The 20,980-nt window shown below is 56.0% G+C and overlaps 1 protein-coding gene across 1 annotated transcript in view; it reads left to right on the top strand.

Moving 5' to 3' along the window:
- The first annotated feature begins 3,294 nt into the window (after positions 1-3,294).
- PEPD (peptidase D) overlaps positions 3,295-20,980 on the top strand; it is a 130,192-nt gene continuing 112,506 nt past the window's right edge. Inside the window, exons 1-3 of the mRNA XM_003937320.4 lie at positions 3,295-3,376; positions 12,218-12,401; positions 13,826-13,953. Coding sequence (XP_003937369.1) covers positions 3,360-3,376; positions 12,218-12,401; positions 13,826-13,953 — 329 coding nt within the window. The 5' untranslated portion in view covers positions 3,295-3,359. The remainder of the gene's footprint in view (positions 3,377-12,217; positions 12,402-13,825; positions 13,954-20,980) is intronic.

Below are 20,980 nucleotides of genomic sequence, written 5' to 3' on the forward strand. Positions count from 1 at the left end.
TCCCAGACTGGCACCGTGGGCAACAATTAGGCAGTGTGGGGCAGAACCAGCATCCGTGCTACCTCCAGCGCGGTCCCACAGAGCCTCTGGTAGACCAGTGCCCTCGATGCACAGCAGAAGATGGACAGGGCTCTTCTCGGGGACCTCCCCTTCATGGCCCAAGGGTGGCTCGTGACTCAGAGCCTAGCAGGTCACCACATCTGGGCCCGCTGTCTCCAGACAGCCAGCCACCAGCAGCATCCACGGAGCTGCAAGAATGGGGGCTAGATTGTGGGGAATGGGCGGGGGAGGGAGACATGGCTCGACACAGTATCACCCGGACACAGGCGTTTTCCCAGGGTAAAGCTTCTTTTGCAGGTCCTGGCAGGGGCGGGGCCCTTCTGGAGAATAACACTGGGCCAGCTACCAGGCTATCAGGCTGACCGAGTTCAGACATATCCCAGCTACCTGTAGGACTTGATGAGGAGAGACTGTTTCAGCCAAGGCCCCGTGACCTCGGAGGCAACGCTGCGTGAGAGTGCTGCCTGGCGCGCTGCCTGGGCTGATTTACACACTCCCACTTCGACTCTCTAAAATCAATCTTCCCCCAGTTGCCTCCTGGCTCCCAGCAACGTCCTGGGTCTGCCCTGCATGAGTAACTACGCAGTCTTCTCCCACAATCTGCGCGGCTTCTGGAGTCCCTGCCAGAGCCTCTGATGGGGAGGGGTGAGGAGTGAGAGGCAACCCTGCCAGAGCCTCTAATGAGGAGGGCTGAGGGGTGAGGGGTGAGAGATGAGGGGCAGCCCTGCCAGAGCCTCTAATGGGGAGGGGTGAGGAGTGAGGAGCAGCCTTGCTGGAGCCTCTGATAGGAAGAGGTGAAGGGTGAGGGGCAGCAGCCCTGCCTGAGCCCCTGAAGGGGAGGGGAAGGGGGGGATCTGGGTGGGCAGGGGTCATGGGCAGTGCCTCCAGATTACTGTCCACAAACAAGGGAGCGCCACTTAGTTGGTAGGTGCTTTCCTCCTATTATTTTGAGAGTGTTTGGGATAATTACTTCTTTTTCATATTAGTAAGGACTCAGAGCCGGCAGCTGGCTTAATTTTGTCATATTTTATGTCAAAATAAATGGTGGGGGCAGGTGGGATGCATTCAGCTCACCCCTTGTTATATATATTTTAAGTACCCTTTATTAGAGAGTAGAGTTTCTTTTCTTTCTTCCTTTTCTTATTTTGAGAGGGACTTTCATTCTTATCACCCAGGCTGGAGTGCAATGGCTCGACCTCGGCTCACCACAACTTCTGCCTCCCAGGTTCAAGCGATTTTCCTGCCTCAGCCTCCCAAGTAGCTGGGATTACAGGCATGCGCCACCATACCTGGCTAATTTCACCATTTTGGCCAGGGTTGTCTTGAACTCCTGACCTTGTGATCCACCCGCCTTGGCCTCCCAAAGTGCTGGGATTACAGCGTGAGCCACCGCGGCCGGCTGGGAGTTGAGTTTCTTAAGCTGAAGGCAGAGCTACAGCTTAATGGGGGGCTGTTCCAAGTTCTGGGTGTGGGGTGGGGGGGTCCTGGGCCAGGCAAGAGGGTGTGAACCCTTGTCTCTATTCTCCTCCCTGGAAACTGGCAAGAGGGTGGAGAGAGCTCGTCTTGGACCTTGTCTGAGGTCAGGAACCCATGCAAAGTGCCCATGTGTGGTGAGAAGGGGTAGAAGGGATGAAGTCCCCATCTTCCATCAACTCTCGTTTTCTTTATCTGGGTTTGAGAGGTGGGAGGGGCCACCCTCCTCCTGGTAACTTTGGCTTGTCTGGCTGCGCCTGCAGATTTGAGTATGGGACCCTGTGAGGTGGCCCTATTAGCTCCCTCCTGGCAGATGAGGACACCAGGGATGGTACTGGGCTTCAGGTGCCCTTCACCACCCTGCTTATGGCTGGCTCCCTTCTTCCTATATAAGGGGGCTATTCTCCTCCTTGCTTTGTGGGGACAAACAGCAGCCGCTTCTCCAGTCATAGCCCCTGGCTCCCACCAGCCTGGCCATGGTGACCCACATCCTTGTCTCGACAAAGAGACAAGAAGCATCCTCTAATCCACGACCTTTGATCAGAAGCCACTTCAGCTGTGTGACAGCTGCAGGCTGGGGTCAGGAGCCCCACGGGCCTATGCTGGGCCACCCAACCACCTGTCCACACACATCTGAGACTGGGCCCCCTTCGTTCACAGGGGCAGCAACGTCACTCCTCAGGGTATGGCTGCATGAGCTAGCCCCTGTGTGAGCACCCTCTGGCCTCAGTGGGGCAGAGGAGCAAGGCTTCTGGCAGACTTTCCTCCCTAAACCCTTCCCTGCTGGGCCCACTTCTCCTCCCTGGCTTCCCTTCCTCCAGCTTCTCCATTCTGCAGCCCAGGGAACCTACAAAAGATTCTACCAGGCCCAAATCACAGGCCCCATAGTGGAGGCCCTGCAGGGTCTGGCCCTTGCTTCCCTTAGGCTGCACCTCTCTCATGCACACTCTCCTGGACACTGAACGTTTGGATTCATCCAGTTGCCCCCTGGCCTTTGCTCAGGCCCTTTCCCTTCTGAAGCAAAAATCCGCACCTATGCCCCCACCCTAGCCTGGGTCGGTCTCGGCGCTCTCTTTCCACGTTCTTTTTCATTTTCTTTTTTTTCTTTTTTCTTTTTTCTTTTTTTTTTGAGACAGAGTCTCGCTCTTGTTGCCCAGGCTGGAGTGCAGTGGCCCAATCTTGGCTCACTGAAACCTCCACCTCCTGGGTTCAAGGAATTCTCCTTCCTCAGCCTCCTGAGTAGCTGGGATTACCGGCGCGCGCTATCACGCCCTGCTAGTTTTTGTATTTTTAGTAGAGATGGGGTTTCATCATGTTGGTCAGGCTGGTCTCGAACTCCTGACCTCGTGATCAGACCGTCTCAGCCTCCCAAAGTGCTGGGATTGCAGGCGTGAGCCACCGCGCCCGGCCCCACGTTGTTTATTACTACGAGTTTTCTCCCTGGAGGGCTGGGACGCCAAATTGGGGGCTAAACCAGAACCAAGGTGTATGTCCTCTGCTTCGGCACCTCCCTCCCACTACGCAAAGGCGGCAGATGCTACCCGTTGCCCCTACCTCGCCTGCAGCACGCCTCTGTATCCCGGCCGCGCTCCCGGGCCCGCCCCTCTCCGGAGCCCCGCCCCATCAGGGCCCCGCCCCCCCTGGGTCCTGCCGTCTCCCGTCCCGTGGAGTTTGGCGCTGGAAGAGGCGGGTCAAGGACTCCGTGCCCCGCCCCCTTCCCCGCCCTTGCCCCCGCCCCTGCCCCGCCCTTACCCCCGCCCCCCGCAGCGAGACCCGCGGGGGCTCAGCTGACGCGGCACTTCACGTGACGCCGGTGCAAGGCGAACATGGCGGCGGCCGCCGGGTGAGTGCTGCTCCTCCCTCGCTCTTTCCCGCTGGCGCGGAGAGGGGCAGGGGTCTCCCGGCCGGACCACGGGTGAGAGCCCCAGCAGGGTTGGTTGAGTGCCGCCGGCAGGCGCCTCTTCCCGTGGGCCCGGCGTCCGAGCGCGGACCGCGAGCTGCACGCTCCGAGTCAGGGTCGGCGCAGGGGCCGCAGCTCGTCTCCACCCTCCCGGCTGGCTCAGGCCCACCTGCGCGCGTCTGGTGGCCCCGCTGTGCGGCCGCGGTGGGGGCTCGGGTTCGACACGCATGTTCGCTGCCAAGACCCCTGGTGGGAGGGCGGCGTTGCGAGGACTCCAGGCACCCGGGCGCTTCCCGGAGGAGGCAGTGTTTGATTCAGGCTTGGAATTCCCTTTTCCCAGCAGGGTACATCCCCACTTCTTTCAGGGGCCAAATGTCACTCCTCAGAGAATGCTTCTCTAACTATCCCACTTTTTGTGCCCTCATCATCACCTGATTACCTATATGGAGCATTGTTTGTACTTGTTCATTGTCTTTTCCCCATTTAGAGTGCAAGGGCAGGGCGGTTTCCTGGTTCTCAATAGCCCAGTGCCTTGCACACAGTAGGTGCTCCATATTAAGCTGAATGAAAGAAGGCTGAGTGGTCCTAGTGAGAGGAAGGGTGGATAGATGGGTTCACAGGAGCGTTGGGCGGAATGTCCCCGATAGGGAGCATCTGAGCACAGGATAAGGGACAAAGGTTGAGAGTTCAGAGTGTTCTGGGGACAGGGGTACAAGCCTGGGCTGGAAGGTGCGGTGTTACAGGTGGCCTCTTCAGACTTTGCCCTGAGGGACTGGAAGGGTTTTGTTAAACAAGCTGCAGGATCTGTTTTTTAAAGAATAGGCTCCATTGAGTACCTTCTCAGTGGGAGAAGGTGCAGGTCTGGTGACGCAGTGGGGTGGGGGGAGCTGGTGTAGGAGGGAGCAGTATTCCAGATGCCAGGTTGGAAACTGAGGTCAGAATGGGGGAACTAATGGACTGACTGCGTCTCTCTTTTTAAGATGCGGGGAAAATGGCAACAGAAAGTGGTTTCTCAGTTGGCCCCCAAGATTGGGGGAGCTTAGAACATACAAATCAAACGTTTTGTGGGCACCTGCTATATTCCAGGAATAGCACTGGGCCTACCCTTAGGTACTCACAGGCCACTGCAGCAGATGGACCCATGGGACTGTCATCCATCTGCTTGCCTGTGGTCTTGGCATTTGCAAGGAGGGACACTGACTCTGAGCTCAGGGAAAGTGTGGGAAGGCTTCACTCCCTGGATGACTTTTGTGCTAGTGCTTTGGTGATGAGACTCCCTTCAGGTAGAGAACAGCGAACAAAGTCTTAGATGGGTGTAAAGATCCTTGAACACAGCCTGTGAGCCTTTTAAAGGGTAGAGTGAACAGGCTGGTGTCTAGCAGTGGGTATGCTTTCTCTCTGTTTAGGCTGGCTAGGTGCTCACAGGGAGTGCCAGGGGTTGCATTTGGATTCAGGGCTCCAAGCTGGCCTGAGACCTGCTGCTTTCCCAAGCAGAAGGAACCAAGTCTCTCCCGGAGCAAGTCTGGAACTGATTGGATCATAGATTGAGAGCTTTTCTGTTTTTTATTTATTTAATTTTTTTTTTTTTGGAGACAGTTTTGCTCTTGTTGCCTAGGCTGGAGTGCAATGGCATGATCTCGGCTTACTGCAACCTCCATCTCCCAGGTTCAAGCGATTCTTCTGCCTCAGCCTCCTGAGTAGCTGGAATTACAGTCCTGTGCCACCATGCCTGGCTAATTTTTTATATTTTTAGTAGAGATGGGGTTTCACCATGTTGGTCAGGCTGGTCTCGAACTCCTGATCTCCGGTGATCGGCCCTCCTCGGCCTCCCAAAGTGCTGGGATTACAGGTATGAACCACCACACCTGGCCCCAGAATGAGAGCTTTTCTAGCAGAACTGATTCTTTGGGCCACCACATAGGGTGGGTGAGGGAGACAAAACAGAGCGGCAGGTCTTAGAGAGGTGTGCTATTGAGAGGGTGTGGGAGCTTCCAGAGCCTGCCAGTCTCCTTGGAAAGAGCTGTCCCAGTCTGGTATGGGGCTTTCCCGTGAGTACTTTGAGCCTGAGGTTGACCCTAGTGGCTTCCTTAAGAGTAGAAGGATTAAGTGTGTTTTCCGCAAAGCTCAGCTCCCAGCTGCACTCACAGGACAGATCACAGAGTCAGGCATAACGAGGCATCATGCCAGCAAGTCACAGCCATGGCCATGGGCTCCCTGGGAGTTGGATTTGGTTGTCTGTAGAATCCTACCAGAGTCTGGGACAGAGGGGGTCTATGAGAGTTCCAGGTAACTGGGGTGTGCACCATATGATTTGGGGAGTAGGGGAAGCTCTTAAGCTAGCATCTCAGATTTAACTTGAAACTCAAGATGCTGCTCTGGGACTGCTTCAGGGTTGAACCTACTTTCTCTTGCTAGCCTGGACATAGGCTTCAGGTTGAGACAGAGTGCTCTGAGGTCACCTCCCATCCCCTCAGGGAGAGGGGTAACCATCCCATGGTACTTGATGGCACTGCTGTCTCCTTGAGCTTTCCACAGACAGGGCTGATAATTTGTAATCTCTCAGCTCCAGCCAGACCTGTCTGCATCTGCACCCCTACATGGCTTTTTCCATTCCCTTCTTCCCTTGCACACTCATCCGCTGGCCCTGGAATGCTCTTGTCCTCTGTGTGATTGTTCACATATTTGCAGCCCTAGCTTAGATGGTTCCCTCTCCCAGAAGCCTTTCCCAACCCTCCGGTAAAGGCTTGGTGCTCAGAACTCCAGAGAATCTCCGTTTTCTCCCCTAGCCAGACACATTTCCATGTCTGCCCATTTGGGTTTGGAGCTGCTCTCCCTTCATGCCTCTCCTAGCATCCTTAGAGCCCAGGGGTTCTGTTGTATCCCCAGCCAGTCTGTGGCTGCCCTGTGATTGGTGCTTGATGAAATGAATGAAAAGGGGATTTACTCTAAATTAGTCTAGTATCCCATCCTGCTTTCATGGGAGACTCCCAGTGATTGAGGGAAGGAGTTGTGATGGGGAAAGGGGACAGAATTCTGAGGAGTAGGATGAAGAAATAGCTATAATTCTTTAACTGAGTAGCTCCCAGGAACTGTTGCAGAGCCAGAAAGAGGCAACAGTTGAGCCGCCCTGGGCGTGTACCTGTTGGGATATAGGTCACACTGGAGTCAGCATTCTTCTGGAGATAGTGTCTTCAGAATTCACAGTCTGGGTCAAGAACCCGACCCTGCCCTAATGTGAACCTTGTACTCCTGGAGCAGAAGCCTTAGGCTGACTCTGGGGGCTGGGGACAGGTGGGCCTGTGGGAGGCAGGCTGGCCACTGAGTGTCCCTGTGCCTTCCCTGGCTGTCCTCCACGTCCTCACTCCACACATCCCTCTCTTGGTTCCTGTGTATACTTGGCATCCTGATCCTCCCCAGGAGAGAGAGGTGCAGGGTGCAGGATGCTGACCAGTTGCCTTGAGGTCCTCTCCAGTTATGGTGACCCTCTCTAGCCTGGCGCTTACGGTCAGGCAGCCAGTGGGCTGCCTGAGCGTCTGCCTGGTGCCTAGCCCCACGCTGGAGGCTAAGGGTAGGAGGTGGCTGGTCCTTTGCCGGCCTCTCCAGCGGGGAGTTTAGTGGTGTGGCCCTATCTAGAAGTAGCTCCACAACCTTTTTTTTTTTTTTTTTTTTTTTTTTTTTGTTGAGATGGTGTCTCATACTGTTGCCCGGCCGGAGGGCAATGGTGCAATCTCGGCTCACTGCAGCCTCTGCCTCCTGAATTCAAGTGGTTCTCCTGTTTCAGCCTCCCGAATACCTGGGATTACAGGTGCTCACCTGTAATTAACCATGCCTGGCTAATTTTTTGTATTTTTAGTAGAGAAGGGGTTTCACTATCTTGGCCAGGCTGGTCTTGAACTCCTGACCTCATGATCCACCCACTTCGGCCTCCCTAAGTGCTGGGATTACAAGTGTGAGCCATTGCGCCTGGCCAGTGGCTCCACATTCTAGTGCAGGGATCTTTTCTTGTCTGTGCAGTGGACCCCATGGGCATCAGTGAAGCTTACACACCATTCTCAGCGTCATGGTTTTTTTTTTGGGGGGGGTTGGGGGGAGACTGAATCTTACTCTGTCACCCATGCTGGAGTGCAGTGGTATAATCTTGGCTCACTGCAACCTCTGCCTCCCGGGTTCAAGTGATTCTCCTGCCTCAGACTCCGAAGTGGCTGGGATTAAAGGTGTGTGCCACTATGCCCGGCTAATTTTTGTATTTTTAGGAGAGTCGCATTTCACCATGTTGGCCAGGCTGGTATGGAACTCCTGACCTCAGGTGATCTGCCTGAGATTACAGGTGTGAGCCACCGTGCCCCGCGGGCATAATATTTTTAAATGCATGAAATAAGTACAGAAGATTACAAAAAAAAAGAATTTTATGGAAATACAGTTATGAAAATGTGACATAAATTTGAGACAGGGTCTCACCTTCTCCCCCAGGCTGGTGTGCAGTGGCAGAATCTCGGCTCACTGTGGTCTCTACCTCCAGGGCTTAAGCGATCCTCTTGCCTCAGCCTCCCTGGTAGCTGGGACCACAGGCACAAGCCACCATGTCTGGCTAATTTTTCTATTTTTGGTAGAGATGGGGTTTTGCCATGTTGCCCATTCTGGTCTTGAATTCCTGAGCTTGAGTAATCCGCCTGCCCCAGCCTCTGACAGTGCTGGGATTACAAGCATGAGCCACTGTGCCTGGCCTAACTATTTTCCTTTTGAAGGTATGAGGAGCAGAAGTGATACTTGGGAGTACTGCAACAGCAATAATGTGATATGAAAATACCTTTGATTTTTGTTGGTGACACATTCACGTGCACTGCTGACATTGAGTAGTTTGTTGCTTATGTTAATAATTGAAGAAAGTGTACATTTGAATTGGAGGTTAGAGAAAATAAAGTTATAGCTTTTTCCCGTCCAAGTAGATGGAGCCCCTGAATTTGATGATGAATCCTCAGGGGTCCTTAGGCCTTAGGTGAGAGCCTGTAGGTGGCTGTTGAAAGGGTGGCCCAGTACTGATATGGGGTGTGGATTTCGAGGCAGGAATGGGTTGCAGGGGCAGTGGCATCATCACCTCCTTGGGGTCTGGACTCAGTCTTGGTCACTCTGTTTTTGGTCCGGGGCTGCTTACTGGGTCTTGGCTGTTGCCAGGGCAGCGGGGGTCCTGGCTTCCAGGAGTCAGAGACCTGTTCTGTGAGTCTCTGAGGCTGTGGGGCTCTAGTGCCCTTGGCTGTCTGTAGCATGGCTTATTTACTCTGGGACTTGGGGATGATATGGCTTTTTCCTTTTAAATTCCAGTGCCAGTTAGCAAAAGCTGCAGCGGAAACCTGTTGGAGATGTTTTACTGGTGCTGAATTTGCTGAATTTGCAGGAAGAATTGATGTGTGTTGGCTCTGGGCCTGACAGTCTCTCTGGGGGTTTGGGTTATGCAATGAAAAATCAAAGGGCCTGTCTATAAAACTTGATACCGTGGTGTCCTATAATTAATGACTGTAGGGTGTCGTCCTGTCTGGTGGCTCAGGCAAGCCCTTCTCCTGCCCAGAGCCCCGCACAGGGTGGGTGGGTTCTGTTCTGGCAGAGCCCCATGGAGAAGTAAGCATGGTTGAAGGTTTTCCTTTCAGTGGCAGCTGAGTGCTCAAGTGGCTTATCAAGGTTTCTGCTCAGCTCTTGGAATCCCAGTCCCGGTGCCCTGAGAAATTTCAGTCTCTCAGGAGGTTCTAGACAGGGGGAGGGCCAGTTCTTCTGCAAGCATTACAGGTGGGAGCATGGTGTCAGGTTGTGCATGGGGAGCCAGCACCTGGTGTGATTAAGGAGAGAGGCCAGGCAGGGAGAGGGGAGTGTGGGAGAGGCGGGCAGGGCTGGGCTCTGCAGGCTGGTGGCTGAGGATGGGCATTTTTGGCCAGTCGTGCTGTTCGATGACTGTGGCTGAGGCCATCCGTAGTGGGGCCTCGGTGTCATTGTCCCTGTGCTGTTGGGGACTCTGCAGAGACTAGTTTTACCCTGTGCCACAGCTGGCTGGGTGCCAGGCAGGAGCACGGCAGTGAACGAGGCACCTGGAGCTCCCCTCACCATAGGCTTTTCTGAGCGAGGGAGAGGGTGTGGGAGTCCGTGGGGGGCACGTGAGCACGAGGCACTGGCGACTGCACTTTCAGTTCCCGATGGCATGGCCAGCTGGGATGTGGTCATGTTTACAAACTGTCAGTGACTTCCCTCTGCCCTTTCATCTGAACGGCTGAGCGTGGCAGAAAAGCCCTGACCTAGAGGAAGCCCTGGCCGCTGGTGTCCACCCAGCTACCTGCTCACCCTCCTGGGAGGGTAGGAAGGGCACGTGGGGGAGCGGGAGGGGGCTTTAGTCATGTCAGCATGTTCGGCTGACCCTCCACCCTCTCTGGGCAGGCTGGGGCTCGAGGGCTGCTTCCTGCCCGCTGATGTGGCATCTTCTCATCTCACAGCTGTGTGTGTGACCCCATGTGTCATTCAGCAGATATGTGTTGAGCGTTTGCTGTGCGTCAGGCAGGGCACCAGGCGGGCCACGGCAGTGACCAAGGCAACCTGGAGCTCCATCTCCTTGTGTTTCCACCCGAAGGGGCTGGCCAGAGAACACCAGGGAGCACCAGGCAGTAGTTGTCTTGGCCGGGGACCTGGCCTCACACCAGGAGTTCACTCTAGGGGGCCACTAAGGAGAGCTGAGAGCAGGAACCACATGCAGAGCTGTGTGTGTGTTAAGGAAACCCTGGAAAGAAGATGAGGGGACCTGGTCAGAAACCCAGCAAGGGCCGTGCTGTGGGGCAGGGCAGCCTCATCAGAGCAGTGGCCCTGGATGGAGGGGCACCCCCAACCATTTAGTTCCAGGGTCCCCAGGGCGGGAGCAGAGGAGTGGGTCCATTGTCCTCCCTCTCCTCCTGCCCCCAGCCTGTTGTGCCTGCTGTTGGCTCAGCCCACCTGGAGGTAGGAGGCAGGGTGCATGCTGAGGAGGTTGGGTAGGTCGGCCTCTGGGCACAGAGCAGCAGGGTGTATCTGGTGGGCAAGTGGGGAAACCTCAGGCCAGGAATTAGTAGGATTGGGCAGGGAGAAGAGTTGCAGGTTCAAAGAGGGAGGCCAGGGAAGAGCATCCTGAGGTCATATTGAAGCCAAGATGTGCAGGAGGTATCACCTGCTCATGTGACCCTGGCAGGAGGGTCAGGGCCTCTGAGGGTCCCATGTGAGGTGAGTGAAGGAGGTGCCCCAGGCCATTTCACCTTGCTGCGCTGTGAGGGCAGGTTTCATCCGCAGCTTCACTGCAGTCCCCGGGCAGAGCTCTGCTCTGGGACTGGCTCTGGGACGTCCCTGCCTCTTCGACCTCCATGCCCGCCCACCACCCCCTGGCTGGAGAGCCTGCAGGGGCTCTCTCCTCTGCCTGACTCTTCCTCCACCTAGTCCCCATTATTTCTCCACTCCTGGCCTCCAGCCTGCTTGCCAGGACCACCATCCATTTATTCATTCATTCAACAGAGCAGATACTGACACCTGTTTTGTCCCTGCCCTCAGGGAACTTACACATTACCTGGAGGCCCAGCAAACAAATAAGTGAAAAGTTACAGGGGCTCTAGAGAGACTTGAAGACAGCTGGGGGATGGGGTGGGTAGGAAAGGGGCATTTTCGCAGAGGCTGTGTAAAAGGGCATGGGATGCCCTTGGGAAGAGCATTCCCCACAGGGCACTGCAGCAGCAAGACCTGGAGTGTTCCGGGTGTTTAGGGAAGAGCGAGGATGCCCATGCTGCAGCAGAGGAAACCCAAGTGTGACGTGGGGGCTTGGATCCCTCGTGGCTGGAGAGCGGTGTGCACTCAGAGAAGCCAGCCGGCTCCGGGTTGGGCAGCGAGTGTGTGCTGGGATTGGCATTTTGAAAGGGCCCTTCTGGTAGAAGGTGCAGACCAGGCTGTGGGGAAGCTGGGGCCAAGAGTGACGTTGAGGGTTGCCTGCAGTTGCCCAGGCAGGACATGGGGAGGTGGCCCTGGAGATGGGGATGTGCTTTGATGGTAGAGTGCAGGCCTTGCTGGTGGCCAGGAGGTGGGATGAGACAGGAGACCGGGATGGCCTGGGTGACTGTCCAGGTGCAGGTGGTTTGTGTCGGTGGGGGGGGGGTGGGGAGGAGCAGCTTTGGTTCAGGGCCATCTTCTGCCTGCTGAGGGTGGCCCAGCAGGCATATGGGTCTGTGAGTCTGGAGCTGGAGGTCATCAGTCTGCAGATGCAGATGGTCCTTTGAGCTGAGGGACTAGGTGAGCTCAGCTGAGCTCAGGGAGGGAGCCAGTTAGGGAAGAAGCCCCAGGGTTGGGCCAAGCTGGGCTCCAGCAGGGAGATTGAGCCAGGGACCAGGGGCCCAGCTGGTGGGGAGCCTGAACCGGCTGCTGTTGGACAGGGTTTCCACAGAGAGAGTGGCTCCCAGGGTGATGGGCACCAAGTGGCGGTGAGGACTGGGGACCTGCTGCAGATCGGGAAGCATGGAGTCCTGTGGCCTGCTGGGCAGTTGGTAGTGGGGCAGAGGAGCAGGGAGCTGGACTCAGGACAGCATGGGTGGTGGAGGGGAGACAAGGTCCTGCGGTTCTCAGGCAGCTCAGTGAGGGGTTGTTTCTGGGTCCTATGCAGGTAGAGCTTGGGCAGCTTGCCCCATGCTGATTGGGCTTTCATGGCAGGCTTGGCCCTCTGGTCACCCCGACCCCGGGTATGGCCATGCTTGGAGGTACTAACAGAGGCCTGCGTGGTGGTGTGTGCTCTTGCCTTTGCAGACCCTCGTTTTGGCTGGGGAACGAAACCCTGAAGGTGCCGCTGGCGCTCTTTGCCTTGAACCGGCAGCGCCTGTGTGAGCGGCTGCGGAAGAACCCTGCTGTGCAGGCCGGCTCTGTCGTGGTCCTGCAGGGTGGGGAGGAGACCCAGCGCTACTGCACCGACACTGGGGTCCTCTTCCGCCAGGTGAGCCTGCCACCCTTGGCTGCAGGTGGGGGTGGGATGGAGCCGCTCCCCTGAGCAGGAATCGGAGGCCCCAGCTTGGCCAGTGCTACCCCTTGTGGCCCTCCTTGAGCCTCCGTTTCCTTGCCTGGGAATTTTTCTGGGGGCTTCTTGAAGATGTAGAATCCTGTGGGGGTGGCGGGTGGCCCAGCTGCAGGAAGCCAGCCTGGCCGTGGTGGCTTTGGCTGAGAGTCACTGGCAGAACTCAGTCCCCAGGCACAGGAACACAAGGACACCCACCCAGAAAGACTGTGAGGCTCTGAACTGGGCCCACTTTCACAGATCTTAGCCCTAAACCCATTTTGCAGATGAGGAAACTGAGGCTTAGAGGGGAGATGACTTACCAAGAGGCGGAACTGGAATTAGAACCTCATCTTCCAACTCTCAATCTGGTGCTATTTTCTCCCTGCTGCCATGCCCAGAGCTGGAGCCTGACTTCAAAACCTCTCTGGAGCAGGCAGAGCCTAGGGCACGTGTCCATGCAGAGTCCTGGTAAGAGAAGAGATGGGAATGCGAAGGGAGGCCGAGCATGGAGAGGATGTGGCAAGGCGTGGCTTCCCTAGCTGGACCCTGTTGCCCCAGCATGCCTCAGATGGATTCAGATCCATTGCCGAGCCACCATGGGCTGTGTTTTTTTCTTTACTAAAAGCACCTCCTGCCCAAAGAGTCCTGTCTGTCTGCCCCATTGTTGCAGCTTCACACCTGCAATCCAATGGCTGCGAGAGACGTGGAAGTCTAAATAAGTTTTCTCTGGCTAGTCTTGATGCTTCTCCAGGTTTAAATATTCTGTGGCTTAAAAACCGATTTCCTAAATTCAGCTGTTGGCTCCCTTTCTGATGGTATGCAAGGCTAATTTTGGAAGAGATCCTCCTCCACTTTATACCTTTATGACGTCCTTTTAGCGCAGCATTCATTGCTAAACACTGAAGTCATCAGCCGCCCAGGGGGTGGGAGAGGGAAGTAAGAAGTCCTAAACAGAGGAATCCATTTCCATGCAGATATCCGGCCTGGGCGTCAGAATCTGGGGGGCATCTTGCCTGCTTGTGTGTGGCAGAGAGGCAGAGCTGAGCTAGACCGTGCGGTGCTGCTGGGTGCCCCGTCGTGGGTCTAGGGGGTGGGGACACAGGCAGGCTCGAGCACCTGCCTGAAACCTGCATCATCAGAGAGGGCTCCCAGCAGGGTAGAGGAGCTCCCAGGCTGCCCTCTGCCAAACCATGGGAGGATAAGCTGAGGAGCCGGGTGCTGAGGGGAAGGGATGTGTGGGGCTAGGGTCAGTTATATGAGCCAATCGCCCGAACTTGCTCTCTGGAGGGCTGGGATGCAGCCACCTGGTCTCTGCTTGCACCTCATGTTCCACTGGCTAACGAGAGTTCTTATTCCCACCATAGGAGTCCTTCTTTCACTGGGCATTTGGTGTCATTGAGCCAGGCTGCTATGGCATCATCGACGTTGACACTGGGAAATCGACCCTGTTTGTTCCCAGGCTTCCTGCCAGCCATGCCACCTGGATGGGAAAGTAAGGAGCAACCTGGCTGGGGCACTGCAGCTGCCAACCACGGGTTGGGGGCAGGGAGGGGAGGTGGAGGGGAGATAGGGCAGGAGGGCAGGGCTGGGCGGGGCCTGGGGATAGCCAGGAGGGAAGAGCTGCAGGAGGAAGGGGATGAGGTCAGGGTTGTCACGGCCTGCCTCGAGCCAGAGCCCTGTACCCTTGGTTGGGAAGGGATGTCAGAGCTGCAGCTATGACTGTGTGGTGGGAGGTATTAAGAAATTATTTTAAGGCCGAGCGCGGTGGCTCAAGCCTGTAATCCCAGCACTTTGGGAGGCCGAGGCGGGTGGATCACGAGGTCAAGAGATCGAGACCATCCTGGTCGACATGGTGAAACCCCGTCTCTACTAAAAATACAAAAAAATTAGCTGGGCATGGTGGCACGTGCCTGGAATTCCAGCTACTCAGAGGAGGCTGAGGCAGGAGAATAACCTGAACCCAGGAGGCGGAGGTTGCGGTGAGCCGAGATTGCGCCATTGCACTCCAGCCTGGGTAACAAGAGCGAAACTCCGTCTCAAAAAAAAAAAAAGAAATTATTTTAGGCAGATAGAGAGGAAAAGAGGTCCTTGGGAGGTTTTCTTGTAAAGCCCCACCTCTCAGAGCCAGGCTGGCAACCTTTGATATTCAAATGCTGGTCTTTAGAACCTGGGTCCACCCAACTTGGCAATTCTCAAGGCCTTCTTGCCCTTGCCCCACAAGTTCCTGGCAACATGGCCACCCCCACATATCCCAGAGAGTGTAGAGCATCCTTGGCACCCTACATTTGCGTATTAAAAGGCTGGGGTAGCAGGGCCAGCTTTTTCTGAGGGCGCCTGAATGACGTGCCTGGTCAAACCTATCCCCTGAGCCCTATGCAAATCAGACATCGCCTCCTCCAGCCCCTGCATGTATACCTGGCTTGTGTCCACTGCACTTGGAGACCTCCTCTTTTGGCTTGGGAGAGCTTCTTCCTTCTGTCTTCTCCCTTTCTTCTTGCCTATTAAACTCTCCACTCCTTAAAACCACTCCACGTGTCTGTGTTGTTTTTTCTAATTGGACTCGAGACCAAAATCCCTGGTGTTACTTTACGAATCTGAGTCTATCAGCTGGGGGCCTTGTTTGTTTGGAAGTGCAGTTTGTTAATCCTGAAATTCTAGCTCCCCACACCCCGAAAAAGATGTGGGAGGCTTTGGCCCTGGGGTGCTGTCACTCCTACATAGCATTGACAGGCATGGCTTGGCCCTATGCATACCTGAGGGTGGTGGGTTGGGTTTGGGTCTCGGGATCCTCTCTCTGAGGCGGGTTGCTGATACGCTGGGCGTGTTATTTGCTGCCTGCCTCTGGGCACTGCGCAGGCCCTGCCTTCTTGGCTCACCTGTGAGACAGAGCAGAGGCTCAGGCTACTGGGCACCTTCCACCCTCCAAGGTGTTTGCTGTTCCAGGTGCCCCCCATCCCCAGAGGAGTTCCGCCTGCTCAGATGTGCCGGGGTAGACGCTTAACCAGGGAGGTTTGAGGTAATCAGAGGATCCCGCTAAATACTGGCCACCTCGCTGCGTGTCATCTCCGCCTGGAGAGTGATTATTCCGGGCTAATGTATAAATTGCAGCCTTTGCTGCCGGGTGCCCCAGAACGCTCATTACCATGTGGGCTGGAGAGGCTGTGGCTAGTTTGAATGACAAGGCCCTTGGCTGCCACAGGGACTGGGCTCTGTGCCGAGGGCCGGGGCCATAGCTGGGCTTCCCCTGCTTCCAGCGCCACCCTGCCCACCCCTCCCTTCAGTGCAGACTTCATTTCTGTCTTTGTTGGTGTGTGCTGCTTCTGCTGTCTCAGGGCGAGGGGTTCAGGCTTACAAGTTGGTGATCATTCTGCTCTTGGGCCACTTGGCAGGATCCCAGCCAGGCAAGACTGGGACCTTTGCTGGGCAGGGCTCAGCCTGGAGCACAATTGGCAGCAGAAGAAAAGAGGCCTATTTCTCCTGGGGGTGGTGTCCTGGCTCAGCCCCTGGGAAGAAGTGCACGGAGTAGACACAACCCAGGCTGGCCGCCTTTGGGGCTCCTGCCAGGCTACCCCTCGGAGCCCCTGCCTGACGGTGCCTTCTCATCCTGTCACGATCTTTATTGTCAACCCTCATCCCATTCCCAGTGGAATCCTTATGACTGCCCCGTTATAAAAGAGGGAACGGCTCAGCGTGGTGATGTGACCTGTGCGGGTCCTGTCGCCAGGCCTTGCTGGAGCTGCAGTCAGAAGCTGAGCTTGCCTGCTGGCGCAGTGTGGCTTCTGAGAGGCCATGGGGCTTGCGAGTGGGTCAGGTCATGTTTGGGGCTCTAGTTCCTTCCCTGTGATGCTGCTCGGGAGGACCCCCCAGGACTGGAGTTACAGTGCTGGCCACTCCAGGGACGGTTACATCTGTGACAGTGACGTGAGGTGGGGATGGTTCCAGGAGGCAGGTTGTCTTGTCCCAAAACAGCCACAGCAGTGTTTCCGGCCACTTGCTGTCTGCAGGTGACATCTAATTTCCCTCCTGTCTGACCCAGGTCTGGGCTTCATGACGGATGTGGCAGTGTTGCTGTGTGACGTCTGAGGCTAGACTGTAAAGTGCACTGTGGCTTCCACCTGGTTCTCTCTTGTGGGGTGCTCGCCCTGGGAACCCAGCCACCACACCATGAGGAAGCACAACTCCCCGCAACAGGGGGACCCCAGCCGCCAGCAGCAGCCGCCAGCGTGCATGAGCCCCAGGTGGTTCTGAGCCCCAGCCTTCCACCTGCTGAGGTCCTAGGTGTCATGGAGCAGAGCTTCTCTGTCCTCTCTGGGCTCAGTCTGAATTTTCAGCCTTCAGAGTCCATGAACATGATTGGTGGTTTTGCACTCCATTAAATGTTGGAATTGTTTGTTCCCCAGCCCTTGTAACTGGGACAGCAGTGACGAAGAGTTTAGGTCTGCTTTCCACAGGAGCATTCTCCCAGCATCCTCTCGCCACCCAGAGCAGAGTTGTGGCCTCAGCCCTTCTTGCAAGTGGCACATCTCAGGACTGGCTAGGGCCCCTGTGCCAGGTGACTCTCGGCTCTGGGTGACACCTGCAGTTTTGAGCTGGCTGCCCTCTCAGCCTCCTCATGGCCCTCGCTGCTGGCCCAGAGCCTGCTGACATGTCCCACTGCTCAGAGAAGCAGCTGGGGAGGATGCCTCTTCTGTGAGACGTGGACTGAGAAGGAGGAACAACTTCAGGGAAGGTCTGATCAGGGCCTAAGCAGGGCCTCACTGGGTGTTTCTGTTTAGGGGTTTCCAGCAGGGGTCTCCCCTGTTGGAAAAGGCTGTGTGCATGCTGGGCAGGCCAGATCAGGGAGCCTTGGTCCCAAGGGGTCTTCTGGCCCCATAGCTGAGAGGTGGACCCTTGTGCCTGCAGTCCTGGCTCCCTGCCAGGGCCACCCCCAGCAGGCCTCTTTGTTCCTCTGCCCTGGGGTAACCCTGTCTGAGTCTCCCCAGCCTGAGCCCCTGGGAGAGAAGACTCAGTTGTAACAGGGCAGTAGGGGCGGGGTTGATTGTGTGTGACTGGAGCTGGGGAGTGGCCAGATCTGATTGCGTGTGGCTGCTTCCAGCGGCTCCTGGAATCAATAGGGCACCTGGAGCGAGGCTGACGGGAGTACCTGGCCTTTGCAAGCAAAACCCACCAGACTGCACATTTGACCTTCAGCTCCTCAGCTTCCTTTTGAGTCCCTATCTGATGGCTTTTGAAAATCCAGCTGGCAGATACTGCGATCCAAAGTCGCCCAGGGAAACGACACCCCCGTCTGCAGGATCTGCCACTTCCTGCAGAACCGCTCTTGCTGTTGTCAGGGTTGCAGATGCCTGGGACCGTGGGCAGCGTGGGGATGGCCCACTCCTCACTGGCCCACTCCATAATGCTCCCAAAGTGCCTTGGGAGCCAGTCCTGGGAGGGGAGGGTGGTAGCTTCGAATGCATTTTTATTCAGCCTCTGCTCACAACAGTGTGGTATCTTTTTAATGTGAGAACGTTTTCCACCATTTTCCATTGGAGTCGGGCGCAGCGGAGGGTGGCTTTGGCTGTGGGGTGTCCAGGGCCTCTGTGAGTCAGTGCCCCAGGCAGCTTCGGAGCCCAGGGTTGGGAGCCACTTTGGACCAGGTGGAAGGACCCTCCTGGAACCTTTGCAGTCTGTTCCATCCCCAGCCCTGGGTGTGCAGGGAGAGGTGCTCAGCCTCCCCAGGGCCATACCCACCTCCCATGTGAGAGATGGATGCGGGTTTGCACGTGTATGGTGTATGTGTGGGGGGCTGTGTGTGCGTATGGAGTGTGTACCTGTGTGTGGTGTGGTGCATGTGAAGGGGTGGGTATGTCTGGATGTGGTGTGGAGAGGACATGTGTGTGTGAGGTGTGTGTGTGATGCATGTAGAGTATATTGTTTGTGGGGGGGGCATGTGCTGTGTTTGTGGTGTGTAGGGTGTTTGTGATGGGGGTGTGGTGTGTAAGGTGTTTATGAGGAAGGGTGCATATGGGTGTTTGTGTGCTGTGTTGTGTGGTGTGTAGGTGGTTGTGATGTCGGTGTGTGTGCTGTGTTGTGTGTAGGTGTATGGTGTGTAGGTGCATGTGAGGGGGAGTGTGTGGGCGTGTGTGCTGTGTTGTGAATAGGTGTGTATGTGGTGTATAGGGTGTTTGTAATGGGAATGTGTGGTGTGTACGTTTTTGTGATGGGGTGTGTTGTGTGTGTGGTGTATAGGTTGTGATGGGAGTGTGTGTGTACTGTGTTGTGAATGGGAGTTTGGTACGTAGGTGTGGTGAGGTGTGTTTTTGTGTTTGGTGTGTAGGGTGTTTGTGATGGGAGTGTGTGTGTAGTGTGTCGGTTGTGATGGAAGTGTGTGAGTGTGTATGCTGTGTTGTGTGGGTGTGTGGTGTAGGGTGCATGTGAGGGTGTGTGTGTGTGTGTGTGTTGTGTGTGGGAGTGTTGTGTAGGGTGTGATGGGGTGTGTTGTGTGTGTGTAGTGTGTAGGGTGTTTCTGAAGAGGGTGTATGTGGGTGTGTGCGCTTGGGTTTGTGAGTGTTGTGCAGGGTGATGGGGTATGGTGGGTGTGAGTACTGTGTTGTGTGCGGGTGTGTGTGTAGGGTGTTTCTGATGAGGGTGTGTGTGGGTGTGTGAGTGGTATGTAAGGTGTTTGTGATGGAGTGTGCTGGGTGTGAGTGTGCTGTGTTGTGAGTGGGTGTGTGTGGTGTGTTGGGTGTTCGTGATGAGGGTGTGTTGTGTGTTGTGTGTTTTTCCCAGCACTGCCCCAAGGACCAAGGCTTCCCCAGCCTCCGTGGTGGCTCCCTCCCATGCTCCCTGTGATCAGCAGGGTGTGGGGGGCCCTCTTGGCGGGGCGCAGGCCTCTGAGAAGAGGCTGAGGAGCTCCCTTGGCTGCTGCCTGGACGGTTTGGGGTCGTGCTGACCCTGGGCAGGCCTGGTCACTGGTCCTGCTCTCCGGCCTCCTGGGCATCGCTGTCCCCCTCGGTGGCCTCTGTGAGAAAGCCTTGCTCGGGGAGTGGTGTTTGGGTATAGGCACCTGCGTCACTGTGGTGAGGTCTGCGTTTGTCGCTGACCAGCTGTTGACATCCTCAGATGGTTGCCGGCTCCACCGTACAGGAGCAAGTGCCGCTGCCTTCCGTCGTGAGCAGAGTGAGAGTCGCAAGGCGGCATTGTTTGTAGCTGAAGGCAGGCCCGGCTGCGGGAAATGGATGGTAACGGCCATAATTTGGCCCTATTACTTATTCATTAACCGCGTGCAGGTGGTCAGCCAGCCGGCAAGACCTGCTCATTGAAATTTCATTTTCTAGAGGGCTCCCCATGTCTGCACTGTGTGGCATTAATTTAATGTCTCCTTCCCACCCGAGGCCCCTATGGGTGCTGGCGGTCACTGCAGAGTAATGAGGCATGGGCGCTGACTCTGGGCACTGAGAAAGGCCTCTCATTCATGCCAGGGCCCAGCTGGGGTCCTTGGATGCTGACCCCGTGGAGGATGAGCGCCTCTTTGGGTAGGAGGACTTCTCTCTCCTGCCAAAGCTATCCTTGGCACTTGAGGGAAGAGCGTGTGGGGTGATAGCAGCTTCTCTGCTGACCCATCCTCTCCAGTCCAGTTGTTTCTTTCTCTTTTTTGAGATGGAGTTTTGCTCTTATCACCCAGACTATAGTGCAATGGCGTGATCTTGGCTCATCGCAACCTCTGCCTCCTGGGTTCAAGCGATTTTCCTGCCTCAGCCTCCCAAGTAGCTGGGATTACAGCCACCATGCCCAGCTAATTTTTTTGTATTTTTAGTAGAGACGGGGTTTTGCCATGTTGGCTGGGCTGGTCTTGAACTCCTGACCTCAGGTGATCTGCCCGCCTTGGCCTCCCAAAGTGCTGGGATTATAGGCATGAGCTACCACACCCGGCCACTAGTCCAGTTGTTTTTATCCAGACTTCCCATGCAGTGGGGCCTGACATGAAGCACCACTGCTGGACCCAGACTCCCCGTGGGGCAGGGTCCAGGCCCTCCCTCTGAGTGGCCGTCTCCTGCCTTGGCCAACCTGGCCTTTGGGGAGTCCAGAGCCCCCCAGGGGCCTCTCCAGCTAGCTTTGCTGGGCTTGTGTGGCCACACCACTTCTTTTCTCATCAGCCCCACCAAATCATGGCTGCCAAGACTTTGGTGGCTGGTTTGACGTGGGAGTCTGGCATGCATATCCCTTAGGGTGACGTTTAAATGGTTTTTACTATAATTAGCCCCCAAACACGAAAAATAAGTACTATCCAAACTTAATTATCTCTGCCCTTTAAAAGAGAATGAAAAGCACAGTGCCAGAAGAGCTGCTTGCAGCTTTTCAGGTTTTTTTGCCGAACGGCTCTTCTGCTGAGAATTAGGCCTCCTGCTTGGGAGGTGCATTTTGGCAGGAGGGGTGGGAACGCATTTCCTGATGGCTTCCCTCTGCATAGTTGGGGTGAGTTGGGAGGTCTCAGCCATCCCGTTAGGAGTGAGGTGACAAGGTCAGGTGCCACACCG

This window comes from Saimiri boliviensis, chromosome 14, assembly GCF_048565385.1.
Source record: "Saimiri boliviensis isolate mSaiBol1 chromosome 14, mSaiBol1.pri, whole genome shotgun sequence".
Lineage (NCBI taxonomy): Eukaryota > Metazoa > Chordata > Mammalia > Primates > Cebidae > Saimiri > Saimiri boliviensis.